Source organism: Melanotaenia boesemani, chromosome 24 (genome assembly GCF_017639745.1).
Source record: "Melanotaenia boesemani isolate fMelBoe1 chromosome 24, fMelBoe1.pri, whole genome shotgun sequence".
NCBI lineage: Eukaryota > Metazoa > Chordata > Actinopteri > Atheriniformes > Melanotaeniidae > Melanotaenia > Melanotaenia boesemani.
The window spans coordinates 16,295,041-16,319,845 of record NC_055705.1 but is presented as its reverse complement, the minus strand read 5'-3'; the positions used below and the strand labels follow the sequence as shown (position 1 = coordinate 16,319,845).

Genomic DNA, 24,805 nt, shown 5'->3' with positions numbered 1-24,805 from the left:
AACATCGGTGAAGGCGCAATCATGATGGCTATACAGTCAAGGAAGGGTTTTGAAAGAACACAGAAGGTTCCTCCCCTTGAGCCTTTGCCAGCTTCTTTTACTCCACCCCTCCTTAAACCCCGGCCCAACACATACCATTCTAGAGCTCCTAATATAGACCCAGCTGCTTTGTAGCAAAGGGTAACAAACCAGTCACCAGCATTTGCTGCTGTAAAACCAACTTTTCCCATGGAATTATGGAGCCTCTTTCACAGGTGAAATGTTAATGCCAGAAGACTATAGAAATGAGTGCATATGAAGTTAAAGCTGTAATTGAAACTTAGGAAATAAGTAGTCCTGTAACTTGAAAATGTCGTGGTGAATGTTTGACTTGGTGTGTTTGTAGGTGTCAGAAGAGAAGCAGGAAATACAGAAGCAAGGTATGCTAACTGGTATATATTTGCGGCTGGATCGTCTAAATGTGCACATTTCTTAGATTTAAATGTGTAGATATGTCCTGTTTGTGTGCATTTGGCATATATATATGTATCTCCATGCCTATGTCTACTCCCTGTAAGAGAGGCTATTGATCATTTGTTTTAATTTCTTCTAGAGATTGATGCCACAGTCTACTTGAATTTCATGAAAAGTCACTGTTGCTATGATGTCATTCCAACCAGCTGCAAACTGGTCATATTTGATACTACATTACAAGTAAGATCACTGATTTCCAACAGAAACATACAGGCTTTTGTTTTTTATAGACAACAAAAACAATACTACAACTGAGTAAAATTAAAATAAAATGAACTGGTTTGCAATAATTTCAACTCAACATTCACTTAAAAAATGCTAGCAGCATTTGAATAAGGAACTTTTTATTATTTATTTAGATACTTCATTTTTTTTTTTTTCTTTTTATAGCGCTCAGTTGTCAGGTTAGTTCTCTAGGATCATGACTGGATGTAAGAAGAGTATCTCAGAAAGGCAAATGGCTTCTTTTCATAGAAGACTCTTTTCAGCAAACCAATGCTAACCCACATCTTACATGTCTTACAATGTGTAAAAACGTCCAGGTGCCAAAACTGGTCTCACTGCAGTCCAGACATGTCCCACTTTGCACACATTTGGTGTATTATGAAACAAATAATACACAACATGAGACTCTGGACTATTTACTATCTGAAATCAAGTAAAAAGGAAAAACATACTATTTGAATTAGGTACATAATATCATGAATGCTGACATTGATATATAAGACATTATTATTATTATTATTATTATTATTATTATTATTATTATTATTATTATTATTATTATTAGGGTCCAAGCCATACGAAGTATGGAAGGACTCTATTGTTGTTATTATTATTATTATTATTATTATTATTATTATTATTATTATTATTATTATTATTATTATTATTATTATATCCTGCCCCAGTTTTTTTTATGTTTTGCTGTCATGAAATTAAAAATGAACTTTTTTTTTCTTTTTCAAAAGGACAAAAACATTTGTAAATATTGTGAGATTTTTACGTGACTGTGATTTTATTCACCTCTTTAGGTAAAAAAGGCCTTTTTTGCACTGGTTGCAAATGGCTTAAGGGCTGCACCTCTGTGGGACAGTAAATTGCAAAAGTTTGTGGGTAAGATGTGGGATTATCTTTATTAATATATTCCTAGCTGTCAGTTAATAAGAATGGGGATATAATTTTTTTTCTTTTACAGGAATGCTGACTATAACAGATTTCATCAACATCCTCCATTGCTATTACAAGTCTCCCATGGTGAGCATAACGGTTTAAAGCCATGTGACTTATTATTTTACTGTTTTAGAAAAGCAGGATTGATGGATTATGTACAACAGATGGCTCGACGTGTGTGGGAAATGCTCCCAACTTGTTTTTGCAATGACTAAGAAGCATCGTGAAACACAAATTTATCACAATGATCATTTGTGTATGATTTTGTAATATATTTTACACATACTGTAAGTAACATTATTTTACGTTTTCATTTTTAATCTTTAAAAGGCTTTTTTTATTTACTTTTTTTGCTTATTTTGTTTGCATTATATATGATCCAATTCTGTTCAGTCGGCTCACTTTGTGACTCATTTGTACTATTTTAATTTCCTTTATGTTAATTTCATGACTCATACCAGGCAGTTTGCATCATTTTGTAACCGTTCATTTGTGTCCGATATTGATTGTTTAATCTCATTTTATTTTTTTATTATTATAGACGACTTTGCCCTTTTATACTCCATGTTTGTTTCTTTTAGGATATTTAACATCTATTTCAGGATGTTTTCTATCCCTTCATGGGTGTTTTTTGTCTTATATGATTGATTTTTACATATTGTAGTGGTCATTTTCTTTTAACTTGGATGGTTTTGGGACACATTTTGTCCTCTTGCATCTTTGTAAATATTTCTGTGTCTTTTTTATGTAATTTTGTGGCATATTTAGATGGTTTGTGAGTCGTTCTGGTTGTGTTTAGTAATTTATGTGTCACAGTCGGTCAGTTGACCTAATTTTATTCAGCTTCATTTTGTAGTCTTGTTTTTCTGTAGTTGAGTGATATTTTGGGATGTTTTGCAACTTCCTTTTTTTTCCATCCCATTTTGTTTCTGTGAAAATTTTGATTGCTTTGTGTCTTTTTTGGGGGGATGCATATTTCAGTGAGGGCTTGCTGACTCTTTTGACCCCTTGTGGGCCGTTAAGCCCACTTAGAAATTTTTCTGTGAAAACCTCAATCTTAGAGATTATATGGATTGTTGGACAGAGTTCCTACAGAAAGTAGGAACTAGATATAGATGGCGATGAAAACCAAAGTTGATAAATATGTAGAGCTGAATTTATAAGCTGCCTTATATGAGCTGATCATTTTTGCTTTTATAACTAGTGACTCATATGTTGTGTTTTCCCACCAAAGGTCCAAATGTATGGGCTGGAGAGCCACAGGATTGAGACATGGAGAGGTGATTCACCTCAAAGTAAATAATCAGCACAGATAACTGGCATTTTCTCTGTGCACACATCTCAATGAATTTCCATTTGAGCTCTCCCTGTTCTTCTGTTTAGATGTCTACTTAAAGTATCCGAATCATTTACTTGTTAGTATTTCTCCAGACGCCAGGTGAGTGGACACATCAATTAGTGTGAAGTCTGCCTGTCTTTCCTGTAAAGCAGTAAATTCCTCTGCTATCTCTTCTCCTGCTGTAGCCTCTTTGATGCCATCTATTCCTTACTCAGACACAAAATCCACAGGCTGCCTATCATCGATCCAGAGTCTGGAAATGTCTTGCACATTCTGACCCACAAAAGAATCCTCAAGTTCCTCCATCTATTTGTGAGATAGCTTTAAGCTGATATTTCCTAAAATAGCCTTATGCATGTATAATCTTATGTAACTGTAGCGTGTTTGGATACTTTCAGGGTAAAAAGCTTCCCAGGCCCGTATTCCTCCAGAGGCAGATCCAGGAACTTGGGATAGGAACTTTCAGAAACATTGCCACAGTTCAGCAAACAGCAACACTTTATGATGCTCTCTCAATATTTGTAGAAAGGCGGGTCTCAGCACTCCCTGTGGTGGATGAACAAGGTATAATTTTTACAGTAAACATTTGTTCGTACATGTTTTGTTTTTTGTTTTTTTTTCACCATTGTAATCTAATTCAGAGTTTAACAAATCATTTTTTTTAGGCAGAGTGGTGGCACTCTACTCAAGATTTGATGTCATTGTGAGTATTGTAGAGGTTTCCCATCTAAGACTCTATTTGTCACAACACCTGCAAAGTTTGTTAATTTTCTGAGAAACAATCTGTGTTTGGTAGAATCTTGCAGCCCAGAAGATTTATAACAATCTGGACATGTCGATGCGGGAAGCCATTCACAGGCGCTCATGTTATGTCGAGGGTGTGATCAAGTGTCATGCTGATGAAACTTTGGAAACTATTATAGACCGAATAGTCAAAGCTGAGGTAGGTGTTTTTTCTGCTCTTTATCAGATTTCTAATTAATTCAGAATAAAAGGAGATCATTTATTTTCTTCCTTCTGCCAGGTCCATCGGCTGGTCTTGGTGGACAAGGCTGATGTAGTAAAGGGCATCGTCTCTCTGTCAGACCTGCTGCAGGCCATGGTCTTAACCCCTGCAGGTATCGATGCCCTTGTGTCATAACGCCAGAAGACAGAGGTTTCCCCTCTCCTCCGTTACTTGTCTGTGTATGCTTGAGTCCTGGCAGTGAATCGTGACAGGTAGGCTAATGAGCCTCTTTAACATCCCAGCCACCCTTTATAATCCCGACCCAGTTGCCTGGTTAACATCAAGAGATTTTAAGTAGAAAACAGTACAAAACCACCTCCTTTCATGCAAATGTTCTTTCACATAAAAAATCTAATTTGCTTAACTGACACATTGATTAATTTTAATAAGATTTCAATGGACTGGTATTTGTGTCTTTCAGAAATTGACAAGAGAGATGATAAGAGGACAAGAAATTTCCCGGCTGTGATGCAGTTTCTATTTAAATGTCTTCCACAATCAATGACTTTGTCAAATATTATTGGACAGCGTAATTTGATGCCCTAATATATCTTCAGAACAAACCCCCTGCCAAAAAAAAAACACTAAAAATATCCCTAATGACTCAGTTTGTCCAAACTGATTAATGTTTACAATATACTATATTTCTGCAATAAATTAACTGCTTATTTTTTTCAAAGTACATCATGAAACTGTATGTTTTTATAGCATATAGAACATATGTTGTATTTAAAACTAATAATAATAATAATTCTTTTAAAACTGACAGAAGCTGCAGAGATTTTGCAGGTCTAGTGTGCGTGTGTCTGTGCGCGCTCGAGCGTGTGTTCACCTTTATGTAACATCGTTTTAACACTTCTCAACTCTCAGCAGGACCTGTAACCACATGGTGGTAGACTTACAGGTTTTCTTTAACCCTGTCCTCCCGACATGGTAAACAAGGAAACACGTGACCACGTTTTTTTTTCCTTTTTTTTTCTTTCTTATCTATGACGGTCTTATCGTCCATCCGCCCATCTGGACTGCTACCATTGCGATTTTAACTAGCTTAAATATTTAAGAACAAAAACGGAAGTAAATATTGTCTTCAGATTAAAACTTAAGAAATATATATATATATATATATATATATATATATATATATATATATATATATATATATAAAGTGCACTTTAGCCATTACATGCTAACTTAATTTGACCCTTTCAATTTTTTTGATGCAGTTATGTTGTTCAATGTTTAGGTATGCATTGCATAACATGGTGTTCTTTTGACAAGGTGACCACAAACACAAACAAAACAAAAAATTCAAACAAATGTATATGAACCGATTTTTATGCATACTCTGCATAGCATGTAAAACAAAGTTTTAAATTATTTTCCCACCTGTTAAAGTTATTTCTATTTTATTATTATGATTATTATTATTATTATTTTTTAATTACTGTATAGACTTGTGCCTTTGCTGGTTGGGGCCTGTATATCGATTTTTTGTTTCTTATTTTTGTTTTGTGTTATTTTTGTTTAATTAGCCTTAACATTACAAACATTACATAAAACAAATAAACTTATTCTGAAAATCTAAACCGGAAAGTCAATGTTATTTAAGAGTGTACTACTTTACACCGATCTTTCCATATACCCCGTGATCTCCAAAACAACATAACAAAGTCGGGGAAACATGGCGAGCGGAGAGGAGGCCAGAAGACGCCCCTCAGTAACCTCCTCTTCGGTCGGCCTGGAGGAACTCTTCCCCGCGGGGACGTCGGAGCAGGCCTGCGTGGACGGGAACCCAGAGCTCGAGCGTTTGCGGGAGCGTCTTCAGGCTTGGTTATCGCAGTACGAACCCCTGCTGCTGTGGGTGCAGAGGCTGCTGGTCTGGGAGAGGCCGCTCTACAGCATCTCCGTCGCCCTGACGCTAAACACATTATTCTGGTACCTCATCGAGTTTGTGTTTTAATCACATTCTCTTGATAAGGCTGCTATGAAGTACACCATTAACCCACTGGCTAATGTCAGCGAGGATATTACGAATGAATGTCAAGATAAGTTAGCTAATCCCACGTCTTTAGCCTAATGCTAACGTATCCTGCCAGCCACTTTAAATTAATTTGTCTGCACGGAAATAGACGTTGTTTGTATCAGTGGATAACATTGTTGCGCAAATTAGACAAACAAAGTTATTTTAAGTTGTTACACCTGTTACCAGCGTAATTCAAGCACATACTCATGTCAAGCTGAATGTCTCCGGCCTCGTTCACCAGCTGTCAGAGGCAGACTCACTTTCTCTTGTCTCATATTAAACAACAGCATCTGACAGAAGTACATGACAATTAACATGACAGCGTGCTCCAATATTAAATGTATGTTGGTATGTTTTGTTTCTCCACAGGCTTCTGTCTTCCACCTCCCTGCGGCCCCTATTCCTGCTGAGTGTGTCCCTGCTGGGACTAATGCTACTGGAAAGATGGAAGCCCAAGTTGCCCATTATTACTGGTGAGTCCAGGCCTTTCATTGATAATCTATGTAGCATTTTTGTAAGCATAACTCTGGCTAAATAATGTTGAGGCTTTCCCCTCAGACAACCAGTGTTTGGGGGCTTGGTTTTATATTTATTTGATCAATCATGCAGTATTAGATTCATATCAAACGTGTGTATGTATAGTGGTCATGTCAAAAACATAATTTATAACAATTCATTTTGATTTTATGTGGTCATCTTTAAAATCGCATTTTGATCTTGTGAAACTCAACTTTTGCTGATGATCTGGTTCTGATTGTTTTCTTTCCTGCAGTTGAACATGTAGAGATTCACCCCGGAGAAAGGTGTGTATGCAACAAGTTTAGGACATTTTTCTCTTTGACACAAGCATTGTTTTAAGTCTTAACAGATTTAAATCTTTGTCAGAGTTTCTTAACATCATTTTTGTTACATCTATTGTTATGTGAACAAGGAGTGTTACCACTCTCCAAACATAACATCCAACATTTACAGATTTATTTTCTTGACAAGTGCTAATTTAGTCTTCCTATGTTTGTTTTTGTGGGCATTCTGGTTTGGACACAGTGAAACATTGAGTTCGAAGCAGCGTCTGCTTAGTATTCCTGAGCTCAGCCACCACCTTGCAGAGAGCTACCTGACCTGCTGCCTGTACTTGCAGGAGATGCTGCAGTACAAACAGCAAAACCATGGCAAGGTGTGCAGACTAATGATTTTTTATATTTATTTTAAACTGAAATGAGAACATTTTGGTTTAAAAATCTCTTATGTCTGTTCCCCAGTTCTGTGTAATGATGTGCAGCGGCTGTTTTGTACTTGCTGTAGTTGGCCATTATGTACCAGGAATCATGATCTCTTATATTATAGGTGAGTCATTTCTTGCCTAACTGACTGTCTGGTTGAATGTGTGTGGTTATGACTAAAGATAGCAATCAGTGGTGTGATTACACTAAATTCTATGTTGGATTGTATTTTAATATTTTGCAGACAGTGGCTCTTTGTATGTGAAAATGTAGGGCTTCCTCCATCTGGTCCATTTAAAGCATTATGATTTTAAAAAATCTAAAGGAAAACCAGTTTTATAAAGTAATCATTTTTTCAGTTTTGAGTGTGCTGCTGTGGCCTTTGGTGGTGTACCATGAACTCATCCAGAGGATGTACACCGGCTTGGAGCCAATCCTGATGAAACTGGACTACAGCATGAAGGGAGAAACAGAGCACCGCAAACATGACAAAAGGAGTGAGTTTTACTGAGGCGCCTTTTTAATATTTGTGGCCTTAATATAAGACTTGATTATACATTTCCTCTTTCTAGCATGTTGAGAGTGTGTGATGTTTTAACAGAGGTAAAGAAGGAGATGGAGGAAGGGGATGAGCCAAGGGCAGAAACAGAGAGTGAAAGTGAAGTGGAGGAGGAATTATCTTGTTTTGCTCCAACGGTAAGATAACACATCTGAGAAATCAAATCAAAGTGCATGCAAAATGGGTTTTGTGGGCATATTTTTTTGTTTAAAACAGTAAAATGCCCATAGGAAGCAGCACAGTGGCTCTAATGTACTAGATGTATGGAGTCCTGAGGTCAGCTCTGACCTCTTTGAAAGTGGTGTTAATGCAGTGAAACTGTGTTGTGCCTCACAACTTCAAGGATTGTCTTTCATGTACGACCACATTCCTTTAGTACAACTCAGATGTATAAGCTTGTAGGTCAGTTCAGTAAATGACAAAGTCTGTAATGTCAAATACTTGGTCCTAGGGTTATTCACATGGATAAGTAAAAGAAAATATCTTGATAACAAGAAGACGCAAAGCTATCTGATAGAAGTGGGGATAGTGGTTGGGTCTTTACAGACAGGTAAAGATGACACAGTTTGCATCACACAGACATGGAAACTATGAATTAACTATTACATGTGTATATCAGCATACTCTTGGCATGTGCTATAGTATGCAAACATAAAGCATAGTGCAATAAAGTAGGATACCAAGGTTTCTCTTGCTATCAGATTTCTTTACTGAAGCAAATCTCTGTTTTTATTCTCTTAAAATCAGCCATTTATTTTCTACTTGATGTGGTTCCACAAGCATGGCAGCTGCTATATTTGTGCTACCATTCTTACTACTGTGCCTCTGAATGGACAAACAACTGTGTGTGTAGTGAGAACCCTTTGAACAGCTTATTTCAATTTGATTTTGATTAGATTCGATTGACTTTGATTCATTTACAGCTAATTATGTAACACCACCTATTTTCTTGAATATTATAGACATTCTCAGATATATATATATATTTTTTATAAACACTAAGTGCTTTAACTTGACAATCAAAATCAGTTATCTGGGAGAAATCAGATTGCTGTAATAATCTGATCTTACAAAGAATATTGGATCCATTTAAACCCGTAATACGACTCAGAAATTCCTTCAATGATGGTAGATTCAGCTTGTTCAGTTGTGTGCATTGCCATGACGACTGTGACGCTACTGGCATAACACAGGAGCAGGAGAAATACTCAGTCTCCTCCTCACTAGAGCAAGATGCTTCACCTGCCCGAGCAAATTTAGAAAATTTTCATATTTTTGTCTGATTTTTTAGCTGGTTGCCATGTTTTCCGACATGTGCACTCTGTCCTCTGATGGAAACCTGTGTGTGCACGCACGTGTCTGTGTGTAAACCTGTTCTACAGGAAATGTGGATTTAAATGACCAGGTCCGATTTATTTCAAAGTACATATGTGTGTGGTGACATCACTTGCTATTGTGGAATGGCGGCACCCGTTAGCATTAGCTGCTAATCCGAGTGCCTGCGGTCTTAGCGTTAGTTGCTAATGTAAGACTTTATAGATGAATGTAATCCACACTGGTGAATGAAAACATCTGAATGTGACATCATCTCGGCAAGAGAAGCTGATTTTGGGTAGAGGCAATACAGGAAACAATTTGTGTGTGTGTATATATGCTGAGATCTCACTGAAACTTGGTAAGTCACGCAAGAGTAGGGCCATGTTACTGGAAATGACATAAAAAAAATGGATCTCCAAGTTTTATGAATTATTATTGTATTTTTGTCATTTGAATATATTAAAATCGATATATTGTTTTTGTTTTTTAACCCAGCCCCATACAAAAAGACAGGACACCTGTACACAACACCTGGTTACCTGTAGTCCAGTTATCGCTGCACCTGAGGCCACTGGATTCACTCACAGATGAAAACATGTTTATGTTTGGAAGAATTTTGGTCACTGACAGCCACCGTCCATTCACAACTCACTATGTTCATTTTTATCTCTAAATCTCAGTAATTATTACACACTGTAGCTTTAAAAATAACTTGGATAGTTTTGTTTTTTTATTGTTATTGGAAAAAGTGATTGATGTGTGTGTTATCACCAGGTGGATGTGAAAACTACGGCTCTGGCTATGGCCATCACAGACTCCGAGTTGTCGGATGAAGAGGTATCCATATTGGAGAGTGGAGGTTTCTCTGTGTCTAGAGCCACTACTCCTCAACTCACTGACGTCTCTGAGGGTAAGTATTATATTTGCTTGATCACAGCTAGAGGACGTTGACTTGTGCTTCTTTTCATCATCTGTTTTCTGTTTCAGATTTGGACCAGCAGAGTTTACACAGTGATCCAGAGGAGTCCTATCTGCGTGACCTCCCTGAGTTCCCCTCGGTTGAAGAGTTTCCAACCATTGAGCACAATCTGCTTCATTTTCCTCTGCGAGTTCCAGGCCAAGGAGACGGAGCCCAGGCTGGAGCTCAGTCAGAGGGGGAGCCGCTGAGTCCTGCCAGCCTCCTTATCCAACACCTGGCCTCACCTCTTCACTTTGTGAACACGCACTTCAACGGACATGGACGACCACCCGGAGGTGAGGAGGGCACGTTACCTGCTCCAGGCATACGGGAAGAAGCACACAGGCAGGAGGGAGAGAAGGGAGCTGCAGTAACCCAGAGTGCACAGCGGTCCTTGGAGGCATTGAGTCAGGAGATAGTGAGCACGGCCATCTCTACCGTTGTTCAGAACACACTGTCAGCCTTGCTGCGCTCTAGTGAAGCCAGCGAGGAGCCCTCCTTGGCTGAGTTCCTTCCCACTGAATCCCCACCGAGTGCTCTGGAGACCCCAACTCAATCCCCCAACACCACTGCTAACACTACAGTTTCTACAGTTGAGGCGCTAGAACCTGATGAGGATCTGGAGGAAGAGGTTACAACTGAAAGCGGAGCTGGCGAGGAGTTTCCAGATGACACGCTAGTTCCCACAGAGGAAGAGGACTTTGAGCTTTTGGACCAAAGTGAACTAGAGCAGTTGGATGAGGTGCTGGACAGACAAGTGGGGGGAGGAGTTCCAGACACACCTCCATCTCCTCAACATCCTCAGTCATAGCTCATCCCCTTACTCCCACATTCAACTGTTTTTTGTTTTTATTTGTACGTAAAAAAAAAAAACTACATTATATACATACCCCTATATACAAGACATTAATCAAGGAGTCTGGCATTTAATACTGTTGGTTGGCGATTGTGTGGCTGATGGTTGAGATACTTGCTGCGTTCTGCTTTCATAGCCTCACATTTCTAAATTCTGCTAAGCTTTGGTACTCGACTTGTTCCTTGTCTTGGGTCAACAGTTATGGAGACACCATTATTGTTTATGGTTGCATAGAATTTAAAATACAGGCTTGACAAACCTGTTTAAATGCAGCGTCCTGGTTACAATAATGATGCCTTTATGTTCTGATGCCTTAGCTACCAGCTTAACCCGAACGCTATGTTTTCATCAAAAAGCAGATGTCTATTTAGAGGGTTTATGAAAAGTTGAAATGTTGGAAATACAATATAACTATTAATATATATAATATAAATTATTTAATTTAATGCCCAGCCAATAAAACTTTATAAAAAAAAGAAAATCTTAGGGGGAGATCGAAAGTACATTTTATCCCTTTAGTTACCTATAATTGTTTTAATCACACCATGTACATCTGGGTGTAAGGTTGTGGTTATATATTCCTAAAGCTGGAAAAGGAAAAGATGAATCCCTAACTGTACCTCTGAGTTTTACAGTTTTGAAACATTAAGTCACTTGTTGCTTGAAAATGTAATCTTTGACATTCATGGATGTTGGTAACTGGTTAACATATACACATAAGTGACCTCATGCAAGGCAAGATAGAAGAGAAGTCCCTGTGTTTCCTCTCTGTGATGGATGCCACATTTTTATTGACATCTGTGAATAGAATTCATACATCCATGTGTAATCAGTCCATATGTGACGGAATTTTCTCTTGATCTAAAATTATGTTTTAAAAACAATAGTTTGGCCCGTGTACAATTTTTACATCTACAGTCATTATTGGGATATAAATACAAAGGAAACCTCCTTTGCTCATGCATGTGGTGCCTCAAGCATGCATCAAAATTGGAGGTCAGATTAAAAAAAATTGCTTTTTTCTGTTTTTTTTTTTTTTTTTTTTTTTTTTTTTATGAATTATTACTTTCATTAAACATTCTGTATTTGGCCAATGCAAGTACAAGAATTTACTAAAAAAAAATAATAATAATCTGCATTTGATTGTACGGAAAGGCCTATTTTGCTTTTGTAAACCACTCAGCATCCAAGTCTCAGGGGTGGGTTGTACAAAGTGAATATAACGTTTCAGAGTATGTATCAATTTCCTGACATGTCTTAGTGCACTGTATTTGTACTAACCTTTCCTTTTTTCCCCAGTTGTGTATAGTGTAGAAATGCAAAGAAAAGAAAAAAGGAAAGTGTATTTTCTGCATGTAAAAACCACTTTGTTCAAGTTCTCCTTGTCAGCTGACAAAGTACTGCACAATTTGTGAAATGGAAAAAAAATAACTTAACAAAAACTCATTTTGGATGCTTCAGGATAAAAGAGCCCATTAGATTCAGTTGGTTTGATATTTCAGCACCCATGCCGGGAATAAAAAATGTGATGTTTTGAAGCCAGCCCAGCTATTAATGGAGATGGGTGGCGGGTGATAACATCAGATGTAGAAAACGACATTAAGAGACTAGTTTGTGTAAAGTTGTCGTATTTTATGCTTAAATACTGCTTCTTGAGCTATATATATAAAAACTTAACAAACTGTATAATTTTAAAAAAGGAATATATTTTCTAATTTCTCCTTTTTCCACAAAGTACTCAGTTTGATCTTTTACGTCTGAACATAAAACTGTGATGGAAGAGTTTCACAAAGCAGAAAAGATGTGTTGTCATTAAACTGGTGATTAGAACTGCAACTCCACTTGTGAAAGTAAAGAATAAAAGAACAAACTGAAACAAAAAATATGTGGGCAAAGAAATTTCCTGACCTTTGATCATTTTAAGTTTTTTTTTTTTTTTTATTAAACCTTTTCTGATATCTGTCAACCTCTTCAGTCATGCAGCTTTTCTCATCCAAGTTCTTTTTCCTGCCATTTAAAAAAAAAAAACTATTGTTAATAAGTCAGGTAATTAAAGTTTTAAGTTTTGCCAAATCAAATCTAGAGTTATGACAAACCTGTTGCAGTTCGTTTGCACAAATCTTAAGTCTTTCCTTTAGCTCGTCTCCAACATTCACATTAAGCAGTGGAGACCATTTCCCATCTCTGACTGTAACTGGAACTGACAGGATGATGTCATCTGGGAGATTATAAACGCCTAGAAGTAAAAGAAATATATATTAACACAAATTAGCTGGACACAGATTTCTTATTTGAAATCATTCTCTAACCTGGACAAAGTATTCCCATAGACAGGACCTCATCTGGACTACAAGCACCATTCCACGCCTTCAAGACTCTGAGAATGCCATTGGCGGATGATGCAGCAGCTGCTCGGCCTGTCATTGAAGCCACTGCTGCACGCCGGCGACACACCAGGTGTTGAAATTCTGTTTCCAGCCACTTCCTGCGAAAAGAAGAAAACCTTTTTTGGTATATCGCAGCACAGATTGTAAGGCCAGATGTATTGTGCAATCAGTGTTTGCACAGGCTGAAATCACAGCAGAGAACTGTTCGGTGGGCAGTTTTGTAATTTGAAGGTAGGCCAGAAGATCAAACTGTCATGTTTATTTAGCATGCTGCTTTCAGTGAGAAGTACTGAGCTCCATGTGCACTCTAACATATGTTTAATTATTGAAATCTTAGTATTCCCATTGAAACAAACCTGTCCTGAAAAATCGTGTGGACTGGTTGGGAAAAGAAAGCCGGTCCTTTGATTGCCCCATCATAGTTGAAAACCCTCGCCCTCTGGAGGTCAATGTAGAAAATGCTGCTGATGTTTCCCCACACGATGATGTCTGTGACGTCTATGGCAGAAGAAGACACAGAAATGATAAATCTGATTCTGGTGTCAAAATGAAATTAAAATGTAAAAAAAAAAAAAAAAAAAAAAAAAATACCTGATGATCTCACTTTCATCTTATCAGCAATTATAGCCCTGGCTTCATTCTCCAGCTGTGTTGCCAGGGCAACAAACTGGTGGCTGTCAATTGAGCTTGTGCCATCCACAAGGAGCAAACATCTCAGGTTGATGAAAGAGTTTCCAGACACAATCACCTTCACCTGCTTGTTGGCTCGTGTATCGATGAGTTGTGCGTACTGTCTGTACCGCTCTGAGATTTCCCTCCTCACTCTCTGTGTCTGTTCCTCGTCACTTTCATTTTCTCTGTTTGTGGTAAAATCATCCAGCAGGAGGATGACATCTGCTTCTTGGAAAGCTTGGTCCAGACCAGTGTGAACAGTCACCTGGGGATGTTGTTAGATGATCTTTCTGACACGATTAAGCCATTAAAACTTTCTGAAAGCAATATACCTTATGGAGCATTGCAAGTGCCTGATCCTCAGTCTCCCTTTTCAGCTCCTCCAGTTCCTCTCCATCCCCCTTTAGCTCCAAGAGGTGGAGGCTGATTGCAGCAACTTTGGGGAACATCTCAGCAGACAAAAGACAGGGGATCAAGATGTGGGATGTTAGGCTGAGAGCACTGGTAAGAAAAACCAAATCTATAAACTGAAATTCTTAGCACTTAAGACATTTTAGTTTTTTCCAGATTAACCTACCCTGTGATCCATATGTGAAGGGGTTGAATAAGACTGAGTTGATGCATCTCTTCCTCAGTAAGGCTCATCTGGGTCTCCAGGTTCTCTGCTGCAATTTTCAGCATCATTTCTGTTGGCATGTCTGATGTGATGCCGTAGTAGTCCTGAACAATCACTAGTTAGAACCATTCTTTTGTGTCCAGAAGTGATTTTCAGCAAGACAATGGTCAGTTCCTACCGTGCAGTGCTCTAAGAAGTCACTAAAGCCCCCTAAGAGCATCCCTTTGCCCCCTTGCTCCACCAGCTCCCTCCAAACCAAAGGAGAGCTCTCATGTTTCCAGCCATTTCTTTTGCAGGTGGCATCCAGCCATTCCTGTCAGAGGCAATAGTATGAAATTACAGTAGCTTCAGATAAAAAGACGAAAATATGAAAAAGAATACATTAAAACATTAAATAAACATAGCAAATGGGAATACAAATAGAAATAAGTGCTATAATAAGTAAATGTCAATGCCAAATTTATTTCTATGCTTCATAAGTAGATGTAACAAGATAAGACACAACTAAATTAAACACAGGAGCAAAGTACAATAAAAATAAAACTGAAAACAGAGACACCATGATAAAAACAAAAAAATATAAAAACTTGATGGCACTCAAACTGAACCGCAAAAGCCCAATCCCACGGTTATGTATGCAGATTGCATATTGCATACATAACGGGGTGGAATTGGGCAGATTGCATAAATAACTGGGTGCCAATCCATTTAAAACTTTAAAAGTAAATAAAATAATCTTAAAATCAATGTGAAAACAGACAAGCAGCCAGTGTAAACCTGCTAAAACTGGAGGGATGTGTGACCTGTTAAAAGATAAGCAGCAGCTTTCTGGACAAACTGCAGACGATGCAGAGACGAATGATCAAGAACAATACATAAAGAGTTAGAGTAATAGTCCAGTCTATGGGTGATGAAGACATGAATGACTTTTTCCAGGTCTTTAACAGGCTGATAGGATTTATCTTTGGCAAGCTGTCTTAACTGATAAAAACATTTGAAGCCACTTTGGAAATTAGAGAACACTGTTTTTAAAATTGTATTACCTCCCATTCACCTGGCAGGATGGAGATCTTGTGGGCCTTGAAGTTTGGCAGAGATCGCTGCAAAGCGTCTGCTAAAAGTTCCGCTTTGGCATAATAAGGGCAGTCTGCTTTGCCTGTAGATGTAAAATTCGCAAAATGTGAGCTGGGGAAATCAAAATGTAATCAAAAGTTAGAGAATCAAAACTAAAATCGAACTTTACCAGCTAGCACAAATTTTGCCATTCTATGTGGAAAGCGTCGGTTGCTAGGAAACATTTGACGTTGTGCGGTTTTTTTTTTAGTCCGTGTGGAAAACAAATGCAAAAGGAACCATATCGGGAGGTATGGTGATATTTCTTAGAATTGTGTATATGTTATGTATTTTGTCAACTAAACCTGTTTTATTTACAATGAACATATTATTATTCCAATTATTGTTTTACTGTTTTAACAATTAGCGACGCAAAGGTTTACAGGGGGACAAAATATGGCAGCACACACCCCATAAACGTACACGTGAGAAAGCTAACATGAACGGAATTTTTAAGCATCTTTAGCTTTATCTGTCCTCACAGAAAGACATTTTCTCTCAGACTTAACGTTGAGTGGCAAGTACATTATCTTGCTTCAATTGACTTATTTGTATGTTTCTGCATTTCTAAGAAAATGAATGTTAGATAACGAAGGTTAGCTAGTCTTTCCATAGCTGAAGCGGAAGCGGTCTCTTGACCTTGTTAGCCTTGTAGTCATATTATTGATTAAATGTTTTTTCTGTGTATTAGACTGCATTTCTGGACAAGAATATAAAGTGGAGACGTTTATTTAAGTAATGTCTTAACGCGAATGGAAGATTAATATTTTTTTCTAAACACGTTGGAGTTTGTAGCTAAACAATTATGTTGACATAAATTGGACTATATTGGTGTTTTATTTACACGCCCGTTCAATTTACCTTTCCTTCGATCATTATTGAGCCGCATTATGTCTGTCAGGGTGACACAAGAAGTCATGAAATGGTCCCTGCGCTTTTGCAGCCACAGGTCTCCATGGCAACGGCGTGGTTTTCTGGTGACAACAGTTAAGAACCCATCTTTTCCCAGTTTGCAACAGTTTGCACACATTCTGGGCCCAAGACAGAGCCAAAAATGGATTTCCAGGAGTCTTGTCAGTGCTGTGAGGTTCTTATCACATGATAGGATTCACAGTGATGAACTGGAGGACAGAAAGCATACCTCCTCTGAACTATCGGAGCTGTCACATCCTGCTCAGATGCACTTTGATGAGGCAGTCTCAGAGCAGAAACAGCAGAGGTCTCCTTTCATGAACCACCTGCAACTCTGTGGCTCCCCATCAGATGTTTTAGACCTTACTTGTAAGTACTCTCCTACAGTACGCCAGATCAGCAACTGTCTGACCCAAATGTGGTCCAGCCTTAAGAAGATGTCAGATGATCAACGACGCTATGAGTTGCAGCTGATGTTTGAACATCCAGCATTTGACAAACTTCTGCAAAAGGCGCTTAGCTCTGTTAATCACATGCGCAATGATGACCTCACTTACTCTCTCTTGAGCATGGTCAGATTGGGTGTGCCTCAACGTAGCCGTGTGGTTCAGACTTTCCTTCGAACCTGCCAGGTAGGCAGTCAGAGATTGCTCTCTAGTAGACAAAGATGTGTTAATGCTTGCAGCATTTTTGTTTTGCTCATTACTCTGATGCCTTTCATTTTGCTCCAACAGGAGAAACTGAACGACTTTGATGAGAAGAGTCTGTCTATTTTGGCTTCCTGTCTAGAACAAATGGATGACAGTCCCAACGTGGATGCACTAAAGGACGGCATGAGGTATCTGATATATATACACATTTAGTAGATATTTAGAAAGTTAAAAGTGGAACATAAGATAATTATATACTCACATGCCTAAAATTAACACCGGTTATTCATTTTCCTCTTTTAGGCAGATAGTCAAGACCCATCTTCCTGGAATTAAGAATGTAATGACTCTCCAGACCATGATCCGTATTTTGGGAAAAGATGCCCCGAAGGAGCTTAAATGGAAACTAGAAGTGAGTTTGATTATTAGTTCTGACTATATTCTGCATGCATATTGCTGTATACATATGTTACCCAGGTAACAAAAATGCAAATGTTCTTATCTTTTTTTATGTGAATCCATCCTTTGTTGTCATCTGTTTTATAAACTGTTTATTTCAGAAAAAGGTCTTATCAATGACAGACCATTTCAGCCTTCCCAACGCCCAACACATGATCTCCACTATGGCCACAGTGGGCTTCTACTCCAAACCACTACTGCAGGTGTGCAGTAAAAAAATCACAGGTAAAACTTTTACAAGAAAAAAGCTTTAGAAAAGATTTAATTTTTTTTTTTATCTGTAATGGATATGTTAAACATTGTTTAATATGTTTTTTATTTCTACATCTGTCTTCTTTGGTAGAAAACCTTCATGGTATCCCTTTTAATAGATTATATAAAGTGCTTCAGTCCTGTAAGGAACTTCTCTACAGAGATGTAGCTCTGCTCACTGGGATTTCAGACTATGTCGCTTCCACACTGGAGATTTGGACTAATAAACAGGTTATTTATTTATTTATTTTTTTGTGTGAAATTTAGATATAAGGATTGTTTACCACAATGTCTTATAAACAAGCTTTGTCTCTGTTTTTAGCTGCTCCTCTTCCTGTCTGTGTTTGAGGACCTCCACTTCTGTCCTGATGCCTTAATGGAGGCCTATGCTGAGAAAGTGATCACCAATCCCGATGTCCTGACACTTAAAGACCTCCTGTGTGTCCTCAAGGTGTACTCCTTTCTTAACTATGATCTACAGCACAGAAGACAACAGTATGTCAATCTTTTTACTAATATAACTTTTTTACTCAATCTAAGCTGACTTTTCCTTATTTATTTGCCTTCTGTTAAAAACTGATGGTTGGTGTCAAAGAGAAGGCTGTAATGTTAAAAAAAAGGCTGCCTGTAGATGGAAAAGGATTTCTTTGTTGGGGGAATAAACATATAGCACAATTCAACGGTGATTCAAAGTGCTTTACAGAATACAAGAAGCATAATTTAACATTAAAAACAAAAGAAAAAGGAAAAAGAAAAAACATTGGTTAAAAAAAACGTATTAAAACCTGATCCAATTAAAAAAATTCAAGCTTAAATGAACCAGGTGCAGATCTGGACTCTAAATAAAAACTATTGAAATGCAGCAGAGAACAGGTGGGTCTTTAACCTGAATTTAAATAAACTGAGTGTTTTTAGCTGATCTGAGGAGTTTTTCCAGACATGTGGAGCATAGAAGCTGAATGCAACTTCTCCATGTCTGGTTTTGACTCTGGGAACTGATAAGAAACTGGATCCAGATGATCTGAGAGGTCTGGTAGGTTCATAATGGGTCAAGAGGTCACTGATGTATTTTGGTCCTAAACCATTCAGAGCTTTATAGACCAGCAGCAGAACTTTAAAGTGTATCCTCTGATGAACAGGCAGCCAGTGTAAAGACATCAGAGCTGGACTGATTCTTGGTCATGAAAATTATGATAACATGTAAATTGTTTTTAAGCATGTAATGAATGGTGAAAAGTTGTATAAATACCAATAATAATTCATTTGTGCTAAGGAGAAAATTCTACTTACAGAATATACTTTTATTTCTTTGTTTTATTTCTTGATTTGTTCACATTTTTGTTTTAATAAAAGGCTCAATTTCCCTGTAGTGTTTTTTAAGAACATTTTGCACCTTTATCTGCAAGGACTGTTTCCATGTAGCACACTTAACTTTTTCACGTAATTGCAGAGTGAAAGCAGAAAGAAAAAGCTACAGGAAATAAGATCTGCATGATGTGGAAACAGCAACATTTGAAGAAAACTTTTCCATCAACCTATGATAGCATCTCTGAATCTATACTTTTGTTCATTTAGTTTGATGTGTGTGCTGTACATCTCTTTGCCTCAGGTTTCTGGATTGCCTCAGCCATGCCCTTGGCTCCTATCTGCCGAGGATGTCTGGGTTTTTGTTGTTACAGGCCGTCTACTGTCTCTGTGTGTTGGGTCACTTTCCAGCTGTGCTACTGGAGCAGCTCCTGCAAAGTAGCACAGTAGAGCAACTTTTGGGTAAGTGGAATAAACCCACACATACACAGATCTGCCTCTGTTTTGCTTTTTGGTAGTTTTGTGCGAGAGTCCTCTATTTCTCCTCAGCATCAAAGCTTGTCAAGAGCCGGGAGAGGATGTTTCAGACAGTGGATTTGTGCCTCCGTGTTGACCGTCCTCCTCTTCCTCGGCCCCTGACTGTCCCTACATCAGTCTTGGGAACATCCCCTCTTGCCAGCCCATCAGTTAATCAATGGCTCTCGCAGGGGCTGCAGAGCGTGCTGGGGGATCAGGCTCAAACAATGCTGCAGGAGAGGGTGGTGGTGGAGAACTTTTACCTCATAGGTAAAGACAGGATCTTAGAGCAAAGATGTTAGAAGATTACACATTTTGTAAGTTTTTTTTTTATCTTAAATTGTGAATTAATGATTCCAACTTGCAGTGTTTGTTTTTGTTTACTTTTAGATGGTCTTATAACCAAATCTGTGCCAAACCAAACGTCTTTGACAGAAGGAAGCGGCTGTGCAGAGGAACAGTGTTCTCCAGCAGAGAGCAGTCAAAGGTAAGAAGATACCGTCAGTGGTTTGTGGTTGATTGATTGTATAACAAGATATAACCTCTAGCACACCTACAGTCAATGCTTTTTTATGTTAATGTATGCTCGTGTCATGTTTGGTAAAGCCTGGTGCTGACATTGCAGGAGGAGAGAAGGTGGGGCTTTCTGCTCTGACACTGTCGGGCATTGATGCCTGCTGCGACGGCTCATGTCAAATGTCTGATTCCAAAACTTGTCATACATGAGATCACATGGTTAAATATGTTTCATTAAAAAGACTGAGCGATATTTATTTAACACTGCTGTGTATTTTCAGTTTCCTTTATAGGTTAAAAAAGTATTTTTAGTTCATTATTTCAGCTGAATTTGAAAATCTTCTTTTAAATTCAGCTCCATTTCAGACAGGGTTCTGAACCGCCTGTAGGGCTTCTACAGCCGTGAGAAACCTACAAAAGTCTTAAAACTATGTAGAAATTGTTGAAAATTCTTGGAAAACTATAAATGAGATAAATTTATATGACCTTTCACAACCTGCTCTACTGTTTTGTAGACCCAATTTTTCATTTACTATAATTCATTCTATTTAAAATTTGTGGAAAATAAACCTGCTTGAGCCATCTCTAACACTTGTTTAGGGTATGTAATGCCACGTTTATCACTGTTTCAGATTTTGGCCATTTTGTTTTTGTCCCTCTATTATTAACTCTTATTCCAACCTTTTGTTAAACAGTGGTTCTTATTATTTTTATCCAAAAGAAAAGAAACATTTCTTGCTTTTCTCTTAGTGTGACCTTTAAATGGTTAAAATGAAAATGAGTTATTAGTTCCATGACAATATTACTGAGAAACCATCTTTTCCACTGTTGTGTTGGCATGTATAGCTAAAAGGGATCTTAACCCATTAAGGCCCACCTATGAAAAAATGGTAAGAAAAGTCAAATTTTTTAAATATGAGGCCTTTATTTGGCCCTTTAACAAAATGTAACAAAAAATTAACATTTTTTGGGGGGTGATTTCTACCATTTATTATCATGTGATAGTTTAAAAATATTATAATATGGTTTTCTGCTTCTGGGTATTTATTAGGGGACAGAAGACAAGTTATCAGATTGTGTTCAACAGGATTTTGAGCAAAGTTTATACCATAAATTGAAGCAAAATGTCTCAGAAACTGTATGTGACAAATATGTCCCATCAGGCTCTTATGGGTTAAAATGTACCTGTACTGATCAAGTAGGCCTAATTTACTAGGAAAACATTTCTTTGTACTGTAGCTCAAGTCACTTTACGTCCCCTATGTGTGAAGGTTTTAATATCTAAAATAATAAGGACAAAGTGGTTCGGAGTATTTTAAGTGAAGAAGGTTGTTAAAAGTGGTGAATGTTAATGTTCATTGTAAAATTTCGATTTTTGTCTGAAAATTGAGTTACCACCTAAATAAGATCATTTTTACATGTTTTAGACATTTAAAAAGTAGCATCTGTGTAGCTGGGTGTCACGTTTAATTGTACAGTTTAAATGCGTTTAATTTTCTGCACTTTGCAGATTCTTTATGCAAATCGGTCTTCAACTTATATACCTTTTTAATTTGCATTTTCATTCAGCTTTTTAAGGGGAATCCCTACAGCATTCATTTAATTCCATGCAAGATCTTCATTCTCATCTCATGTACTCATTTCTTTCTCGCTGCTTTGAACAACTTTATTCTGGATTTATATGTTACTACATACTTACATTTTGCATTTAGCAAATTACCCCAAACAGTATTGACATACTGAAATATTAAGAGAACTTAACAGCAGTTTAACTTATTAGGGTTCTCATTATCAACAGTATTGCAACAGCTAAAGTTATTAGATTAACTTACCGGCGTAAAGACCAGATTAAGTTTCATATCACATAGTTTATAGCCTGGCACATAAGAATTTATCTTAATGTCTGAACACATTTATCTGTATCTTGAATGAATCTAAAGATTCATAAAATGATTAACTTATAAAAGTATTTTATGTAAAACACTTCAATCTCTAAAATCAACATTTTTAGACTCATTGTTACTGCATGATTATTTCAGTCATGGGATAGCTGCGCAAGCGTAATCCCACTACATGTTGTTTTTGCTAAAGAAACATGGGTATTTTTCAGTTTGTGCGCACTGTGAATTTCCTCAAACATACATTGTTCCATTTCCATAATAATCAGCAGTTTTTGAAGTTAAAAGTTCTTAAGAGATCATGTTGTTTGGCTGTAGTTGTTGTTCTAGCTGTGTGGTTGTTTTTGTTTAAAATGTAGGAAAATTTGTCCTGTCACATCAAAAAATAAAAATAAAAACATGTTTAGTGTTGAAGGCTTCCAGATTACAGGAATCTCACCAAATCTACAGCAGGATATTCACAAGAAAAAAACACTAATGCTAACATCTTTTTTGCACCAGTAACATTTGTGTCATAGAAATGTGCGGAAAAGCCTTGTAGTATTTCAGTAGGAGTTATAGTTTCTTCTTCAGTCGCAAGTTTGGGGAACAAAGTTTGAGTAAATTTTCACTCTGAGTGAGATGTTTCATTTACCCTCAGCATAGAAACCTTACCGGACTCTTTATATATTTAGCTTGATTTTAGATGAATACTTTGATAGGTTCAGCTTGAAGTTGTTAGTGGTTATATGTGCACTCACACAATTTCCACACAATTTTCTCTGAACTTTCATTGTCTCGTTCACCCTTTCCCAAGAGCTCCCAAGGTCATTTCAGGGTGTCGCCAGATCGTTAAAAAAAAAAAAAAAATAGATAAATAAATAAAATAGCCTACATTTATCAAATAAATTTGGGATTTTTATTAAAGTTTTCAAAAGACTACCACTTAATTATGACGTCCCATCTTGTTTGAATTCTTGCTTGTGTTTTTACTCTCAAATGTAAGTCGCTTTGGATAAAAGCGTCTACTAAATGACTAGAATAGAATAGAAAAAGGAACACATTAATGTAAAAAGATTAATCTGGGGAATTAATTCTTTCAACGCATTGAGGCATAAACAAAGTTATTACTCATGTCATATTAAAAATAGGAATTTGGCATCATCTCAGTGAGAGAAGCACATTTTGGGCGTGTAGTTGCTTCTTTACAGCAGTTAACCAAAGCCACAAAATAAAACATTTTATTCTTCTTATTTAGGAAGTTTGATAGTTTTCACTTCCTTAAATTTAGAATTTTTATTGAGTGTCCAGAAACAAAGTTATTATTGGTGCTATTTTAAAAATCCGAATTGGGTCCTATCTGTTACAGAAGTGGATTTTTGTTATATGCTTTGTCACAGCAGTGAACAGAAACCACTTTATCCTCCTTATTTCTTAGGATTCTGACCGTTTTTAAGCTTTACATTCAGAGTATGGCTGACTTCATTGTTCTTTCCCTTCCATGCATCCTTCTTTTTTTGGGAATTCTGTTTTGGAAAACATGACTCAGCCCTTCATTAGGCTGACATACCCTTCTAGTGTTATCAACATATAATTTATTTAAATTCTATTTAATTTCTGGGTAATAATAATAATAATTTTTATTTTAGTTTTCCTGATTGGGAAATTCAACTCTGCATTTAACCTCATTTACCAGAAAGCAGTGAGCTGCCATGTTTCAGCAATCAGCAGGGGTTAGATCAAGCCATCAAAACAAAATAAAAATTCAGCAAAAAGTCGTGCAAAATCTAAGCTATAACAATCTCACTGATCTGTGGTTAGTTTTTTAGTCTTTTTTTTTCCGCCTTCTTTCATCCAGTCATGTCTATACCTGAATTTGCATTTTGACTTTTTTTTTCCCTCAAGGCTGACAAATTATTTTCTTTTTAAATTTTCTAGAATTGCTGTCATTTATGCACCCCCCTCTTGTTTTTGCTACGGTACGTCCAATCCCTATGGTTACCTTGCTGTCAAGATCCGTCATCTAAAGATCCTGGGTTACACCCCTGTTCTGGTGAGGCACCAACATGCATCAATAATACACTTAAATTAGGAAGGGACAATGATGTTTTCTTGTCTAATACATGTTTAAAGTATTTTTTCCAGTTTACTTTCATGCATAGTTCTAGACATCATGTTAAGTTCTTGTATAAAGTGAATCTTAGTGACAGCAAGGTTTTTTGTCATCCTGTCCTTCAGGTAACAGAGCGGGATCTACGATCTGAGTCTGAGGAAGGGAGGAGAGAGATGCTCAGGGGACTGATTTTTCCAGAACACCACACATCAGAAGCACAGCCTAAAACAGAGCACCTTGAATCCTAAAGTTCAAGCTCTGATCTGCTTCTCAAAAGTTTGTAATTCTTAAAAATAAACAATAAAAAATATTAAAATATGAAAGTGATTGCCTCTGGATGAAATGTTGTGATCATTTTATTTATTTTATTAGCCGTCTTAACTCCTGAAACAGCATGTTAATTTATCTGCTGCTTCTTGCAGCTGCTGCTTCTGAATGAAACCAATAAAACCA

At 37.3% G+C, this 24,805-nt stretch overlaps 4 protein-coding genes across 8 annotated transcripts; 3 read left to right on the top strand and 1 right to left on the bottom strand.

The window, feature by feature from the left end:
• Window positions 1–51: 51 nt before the first annotated feature.
• prkag3a (protein kinase, AMP-activated, gamma 3a non-catalytic subunit) lies at window positions 52–5,129 on the top strand. Of its 4 annotated transcripts, none has more exons than XM_041979151.1 (13): window positions 52–254; window positions 386–419; window positions 593–693; window positions 1,548–1,629; window positions 1,712–1,770; window positions 2,921–2,966; window positions 3,070–3,124; window positions 3,241–3,337; window positions 3,424–3,589; window positions 3,691–3,728; window positions 3,822–3,968; window positions 4,050–4,243; window positions 4,453–5,129. In XM_041979151.1, the coding sequence occupies exons 1-12, from the start codon at window positions 237–239 to the stop codon at window positions 4,164–4,166; spliced, it is 960 nt and encodes a 319-aa protein (XP_041835085.1). In that variant the 5' UTR covers window positions 52–236; the 3' UTR covers window positions 4,167–4,243; window positions 4,453–5,129. The 4 variants fall into 4 exon arrangements, with proteins under 4 accessions (XP_041835085.1, XP_041835084.1, XP_041835083.1 ...); XM_041979150.1 differs by having other exon boundaries at window positions 2,921–2,981; XM_041979149.1 differs by having other exon boundaries at window positions 53–254; window positions 3,211–3,337.
• A 523-nt stretch (window positions 5,130–5,652) lies between these two features.
• On the top strand, window positions 5,653–11,974 carry retreg2 (reticulophagy regulator family member 2). Its single transcript, XM_041979144.1, has 9 exons — window positions 5,653–5,966; window positions 6,424–6,527; window positions 6,827–6,857; window positions 7,099–7,228; window positions 7,314–7,398; window positions 7,634–7,771; window positions 7,876–7,970; window positions 9,925–10,060; window positions 10,138–11,974. Exons 1-9 carry the CDS (start codon window positions 5,713–5,715, stop codon window positions 10,917–10,919), a joined length of 1,755 nt encoding a protein of 584 aa, XP_041835078.1. The 5' UTR covers window positions 5,653–5,712; the 3' UTR covers window positions 10,920–11,974.
• Window positions 11,975–12,857: 883 nt separating this feature from the next.
• Window positions 12,858–15,974, bottom strand: mdh1b (malate dehydrogenase 1B, NAD (soluble)). 2 transcript variants are annotated; one of them, XM_041979145.1, is made up of 10 exons: window positions 15,883–15,973; window positions 15,683–15,795; window positions 14,818–14,952; window positions 14,601–14,743; window positions 14,356–14,524; window positions 13,943–14,288; window positions 13,708–13,849; window positions 13,274–13,449; window positions 13,061–13,200; window positions 12,858–12,971 (listed from the first exon to the last, which is right to left on the bottom strand). In XM_041979145.1, exons 1-10 carry the CDS (start codon window positions 15,935–15,937, stop codon window positions 12,954–12,956), a joined length of 1,437 nt encoding a protein of 478 aa, XP_041835079.1. In that variant the 5' UTR covers window positions 15,938–15,973; the 3' UTR covers window positions 12,858–12,953. The 2 variants fall into 2 exon arrangements, with proteins under 2 accessions (XP_041835079.1, XP_041835080.1); XM_041979146.1 differs by lacking the exons at window positions 12,858–12,971; window positions 13,061–13,200 and having other exon boundaries at window positions 13,290–13,449; window positions 13,956–14,288; window positions 15,883–15,974.
• Window positions 15,975–16,141: 167 nt separating this feature from the next.
• Window positions 16,142–24,671, top strand: fastkd2 (FAST kinase domains 2). The gene is made up of 11 exons (XM_041979143.1): window positions 16,142–17,296; window positions 17,399–17,502; window positions 17,618–17,726; window positions 17,875–17,998; window positions 18,117–18,256; window positions 18,348–18,520; window positions 19,635–19,792; window positions 19,880–20,116; window positions 20,237–20,333; window positions 24,178–24,292; window positions 24,478–24,671. Exons 1-11 carry the CDS (start codon window positions 16,643–16,645, stop codon window positions 24,598–24,600), a joined length of 2,034 nt encoding a protein of 677 aa, XP_041835077.1. The 5' UTR covers window positions 16,142–16,642; the 3' UTR covers window positions 24,601–24,671.
• Window positions 24,672–24,805: the final 134 nt, after the last annotated feature.